The 5,472-nt window shown below is 48.9% G+C and overlaps 1 protein-coding gene across 1 annotated transcript in view; it reads right to left on the bottom strand.

The window, feature by feature from the left end:
• The window catches only part of plxnd1 (plexin D1), a 93,275-nt gene that overhangs the window by 67,326 nt on the left and 20,477 nt on the right, over positions 1 to 5,472 (bottom strand). The window contains exons 7-9 of the mRNA XM_048606249.1: positions 4,716 to 4,824; positions 2,363 to 2,474; positions 1,695 to 1,799 (exon numbers count right to left, since the gene is read on the bottom strand). Coding sequence (XP_048462206.1) covers positions 1,695 to 1,799; positions 2,363 to 2,474; positions 4,716 to 4,824 — 326 coding nt within the window. The remainder of the gene's footprint in view (positions 1 to 1,694; positions 1,800 to 2,362; positions 2,475 to 4,715; positions 4,825 to 5,472) is intronic.

Here is a 5,472-nt window from a genome sequence, read left to right on the forward strand (position 1 = left end):
CCCCCCCCACTGAACCTACATCCCCTCCCATCTCATCACCAATGAACCATCAGATTTCTCTTCCCCTCTCCCTTCTCACCTCTCCCTTCTCCCTTCTTCTCCGCTCACCTCCTCTCCCCCCTCTCCCTTCTACCCCTCCCCCACCCACTTTCTCCCAGTCTCCCTCCTCGCCTCTCTCCCTCCCCTCTGCTCCTCCCTTCTCCTTGTTCCTCTCCATCTATCCCATCTCTCCTCTCCCTTCACCCCTCCCCTGTCTCTCCCTTCTCCCTTCTCCCCCTCCCCTCCTCTTCTCACTCCTCCCTTCTCTCCCTCTCCCTTCTGCCCCTCTCTGGTTCCATTCTCCCCTCAACCCCTCCCTTCCCTCCTCCTTCCCTCCCTCACCCCCTCCCCCCAGGTTCTCCCCTCTCTCCTTTCCTCCCTCCGCTGCCGACCCTCCTCCCTCTCCCAATTGCAAACATTAAAGCCTTGTGCTAAAAACCTTGTAAAGATAAAGCCAACATGAAATGTATTAATCAATTTAATCTCGGTTGTGGGGAGCGGGGCTGGCACATTCAGAAACAATAGCTGGGGACAGAATCGATTAGAGAACCACATATCTACTACAGTGCAGAAATAAGCCAATTGGCCCATCATGTCAGTGATGGCTCTCTGAATGACAATATCTCTTCATGCCATTCTACCACTGTCTCGTGGAAGTCTTGTGAGGTACACAGTGTTGAATTTTGAAAAGATACAGCCAAGTTGGGAGGGAATGGGCAGACACAATGGCAGGTGAGATAAATGGCAGATGAAGCTGAATGCAGAGAGAAGTCGCGAGCAATTCATTTCAGTGGGATCAATACAGAGAGATAATCGAACCTAAAGGGTCCGATTGGAAAGGTGAGGGCGGGAGCAGGAGAACCCAGGGGAATGGGATCAATTTGATCAATGTGGCATGACAGGTTCAGAGGGCAGTTACTACAACATGTGGCAGCTTGGATTTATTACGAGGGAGAAAGGGTACAATAGTAAAGTTGGTTCTGTTAAAAATGTATTCATCATTAGAGTGTTGTGTCTGGGTCCCACACTTTAGTGATAATCTGAAGGCAGCGCAGAGAGCCAGAGAGAGAGAGACAGGGTGGTTAGGGTCTGGAACGTACTGTCTGAGAGCGTGGGGGGAGGCAGGTTCACTCGAGTGGTTAGGGTCTGGGATACACTGTCTGAGAGTGTGGGGGAGGCAGGTTCACTCAGGGAGTGGTTAGGGTCTGGGATACACTGTCTGAGAATGTGGGGGAGACAGGTTCACTTGAGGCTTTCAAGTGGAAATTGGAAAATTATGTGAATGGGAAGAATTCTGCAGGGGCATAGGGAAAAGGTGGGGACTGGGATTAGGTGAATTGGTCCTGCAGAGAGGTGGCATTGATATGAAGGGCTAATTGGTATCCTATTGTGAGGTAAAAGATGACGTTGAATTCCACGAACCGCGTCCTATTTTATTTCCATCACCACTCTATTTCCTGTCTCCTGTGTTGTGCTCATTGACCAACAGATATCAGGGTTTCACTGACAAAGATAGTGTGTCTAGTGTGAATGGGCTACTAAGATAACGCCAAAAGTCTGCCTCTTTCAATTTATATTATTGAAGTTAGTAGCTGACCGCTGTTCCCTTCCCTGTCTAGCTGCTCTATGATACAGAAATACATTTAGAAATTTACCTCGAGCAACTGACTGTTGACCAGGGAGACCATAATGTCCCGTGTAGCCCCTGTTGGCACGGGGGCAATGTATGTTGGTAGGGCCTGTGGGCACTGGCTGAAGCTCTGTAATGGAGAGGGGGACAGAGTTAAATTGTGCACATCAATATACTTCATACAGAGCCAGCTCCCAGCTCCAGATTGCTAGGAAATCACCTCAATCTGGTCAGGCTCCTGATCACTTTCCAGCAATCTCTGGATTAGGGAGAGAGAGGAAATCAGCCTGGATTCCTGCTCCTGTTCACTGATTGCAGCTGTGCACACTGCGGCCTGTAACTCCCACACAGTCACACATCTGGAATCACACACTCTGTAGCCTGTATCGCTGTCCAAAACACACACTCCCAGCATACCTCCATTTCAGAATCTCTTACACACACACACACACGCACGGACACACACGCACACGCATACGAAACACATACACACGTGCACATACACTCACACGTACACACGCACACACAAACACACGCGTACACACACACACACATGGACAGACACACACACACCCTGTAGACTGTAACCCTGCAGTTCAGAGACAATCCCATGTCAATCTTCTGGAGTGAGTTGATTGTTTATGCAGGTCATGGTGAAGGTTGTATGGAGGATTAATCCTGTCCTGGCCTTACCTGGGGTAGTGTATTCAGTGAAACCCCATTACAGTGCGCTCTGTCTGACACACACCGGTGCTCAGTCACACACCAGGAACAGGCCCATTTGGTCTGGAGACAGCTTCTGCACCTGAAACAGAAACAGTCGCTGAGTCAGAACAGCCAAAACTGTGAGCTCGGCTGTGCAGCAAACAACAGGAACCGACCCCTGGGACTGCAAGCCCCCTCCTTCCATCCCTCACCCACTTTCAGTCTAACTGCCATAGACTCCCTGCAGAGATTTAAAATGCACCCCCTCCAGCACAATTACTGCCTTCATGCATCAGCACCCCTATCCCACACTTCCCCCCTCCCTCTAAAAAGACACTCACAAACAACATCCAGTACAGTCACCCATGTGTTTTCCGATGCAGTCACAGAGTGAGAGAGGCGGTGGGGAGACAGGGAATGGAGACGAGGGAATGGGAAGGGGAAGGGGAAGGGGATGGGGAATGGGAGGGAGGAAGGGATGGGAAGGGGGGCGCTGGGGTCAGGGAATAGCAAATAAGGAGGGGTAAAGGGGCCAAGGACAGGGAATGGGGAATGGGGAGAGGAAAAGGGACAAGGAATGGGGAATGGGGAAGGGAATGTGTAGGAGGAATGGGGACTGGGAATAGGGAGAGGGAATGTGGACAGGGAGTAGAGAATGGGGAATGGGGAGGGTGAACGAGGAGGGGAAAATGGACGGGGAGTGTGGAATGGGGATGGGGACAGGGAATGTGGATGGGGACAGGGATGGGGAATGGGGACAGTGAATGCAGAATGGAAATGGGGAGTGGGGATGGGCAAGGGGACAGGGAATGGGGATGGGGAATGGGATGGGGAATGGGGAAGGGGGTGATGTGGAATGGAAAATAGCAGAGGGAGAAGAACAGGGAGCAGGTCATGAGCACAGACAAGCGAACTCCCGACATTGCCCTGAGTGTCCCAACTCCCTAACTACTGACAGACTGAGCTCCATTGAAAATCCATATGTAACATGTTTTGCTCTGACAAGCAGCAATTCCCAGTCATTTCCAATTATCTGGAGGACTCCAGCTCTTTCCCCTTGCAGTGGGCAGTGTCTGTATAAAGGTAGTTTCATATATGCCCCATTCTGCCACTAGCCCAGCGCTCAAATACTCTCCACTTGGGTTTTATTTTTACCTGAACATTTATCAGGAGAAATTCAATCGAGGTGCTGAAACACTCCTACTCAATATTATACAATTAGACATGATATTTTTTTAAATTTTTCTCAGGCATGTGTGGTTCACAGATTCATTTTTATCTGATTAAATAGCCCTTTGGTAATCCAAATATCCCCGTTTGAAGGCCAACATTCAGTTGTGACTGTGGTTGCTAGCAATCTGAAAGTTCAGAACGTCACTCTAAAGAGCTGTTTTCCCAACAGCACAGTGTGAAGTTTAACTTGCCTTCTGAACAATTTGCAGGCATGGGGTTTCAGACCCTCATTTTAAAAATAAATTGCGACTTGGTTTTGGAACAAAAATGACTTGGTTATAACTTTAGGCGTCACTTGATGAAGTTCATATGTCTCAAGCAGCTCTATAATTCCACCCCCCACCCCCCACCACCACGACTGTCCCAGGAGAATGGACACCATTTGCCAGTGGTTTTCCTCAGAGCTGATAGTGTCCTGATGATGCACTGTGAACTGTAAATTATGGACTGTCTGTACAGATGCCAGTGTTGCTGCAACAGCAGACAGCTGTGGGGTTACTCTGAGTCATGTTGAGAAAGCAGAGGGACTGTAGGCTCCGACATAAAGAACGGATTGAGCTGTACTCTCAGGCTCCACAATGTCAATGTTAGCACACAGAGTTCGCATTATCTGATTCACTCTGCACTCATTCAGTCTCCATTTCCAACAATGTACCCACCACTAATCCCAGACTCCATCCCAATCTCCAAGCCCAGTCTCCAATCCCAATCCCGGTCTCCAATCCCAATCTCCAATCCCAATCTCCAAACCCAGGCCTCCAATCCCAGTCTCTAATCTCAATTGCAGTCCCCATCTCCATCTCCAATCCCAATCTCCAATCTCAGTCTTCAATCCCAATCCCCGTGACCATCCCAATCTGCATACCCAGGCCCCCAATCCAAGTTCCCAATCCCAATTCCAGTCTCAATCCCAATTCCAGTCTCCATCCCAATCTCCAATATCAATCTCCACCCTCAGTCTCCAGTCTCCAATCCCCAGTCTCCAATCTCCATCCCAACCTCTAAGTGTGTGTGATCTGTGATCAGGTCCTCTCCCCTCTGCTGGCTCTGTAACAGAAGGCTCCTGTGTCTCTGGGCTGTGTTGACAGGATCAGTGACAGTGACTTACGCTGTTTTGGGGTAAACCTGTCCTGTTTTCTCACAATTGTAGATGGTTACATTTCCCCACATGATCGGTCGATTCAACACCTCAATCGCGACCGTCAACAGAGCATGATCTGAGTGTGAGATAACTGCTGTTAGTCGTGGACTTTGTGATGTACGTAGTAAATATAACAGCCAATGTCAACCATGTTTCTGCAATCTCAATATTACATGAAATAGCAAGGTTCTCTGTGGACTGTAAAATGCATTGTAAATTGCCTGAAATGTCCTTTTAAGACCAACGTTGGGAGGTCGGGATGTGTATTAAGAAATGGTTTCTTGTTTATGTCGTCATTAGGTGCCATGTGACCTGAGATTGCCATGATAATGGGCAGGTAGGAAGGAAAAGACAAACAGAAAGCTCACTGTCGTGCAGTTGGGTCAGGAGCTGTATGTTGGTGGCCGTTTCAGAGCACACTTGAGAGTTTGAGGGAACAAGCAAATGGAACAATGACAGGTCGGCCTGTCTTTGACTAGATCCACTGGAGCTGAAGCAGCTCGATGAGAACACAGCAGAGGTGGTGTTACGGGGTGTGTTATCCAGTTAGAGAGAGCTAATGACAGAAACAAGTGAGGAATTATGGACTAAACAAGACCCACTGCTATTATTCCAGCATTTCTAGAACATTTAAAGGGTGTTATCCGGAAATAGCCAGTACCCAGTCACCTGAAACATGTGAATTAGCCAGTGCCCAGTGAAGTGAACCCTGTGAATTAGCCAG

The sequence above is a fragment of the Rhincodon typus genome, chromosome 16 (assembly GCF_021869965.1).
Source record: "Rhincodon typus isolate 14 chromosome 16, sRhiTyp1.1, whole genome shotgun sequence".
In the NCBI taxonomy this organism is placed as follows: Eukaryota; Metazoa; Chordata; class Chondrichthyes; order Orectolobiformes; family Rhincodontidae; genus Rhincodon; species Rhincodon typus.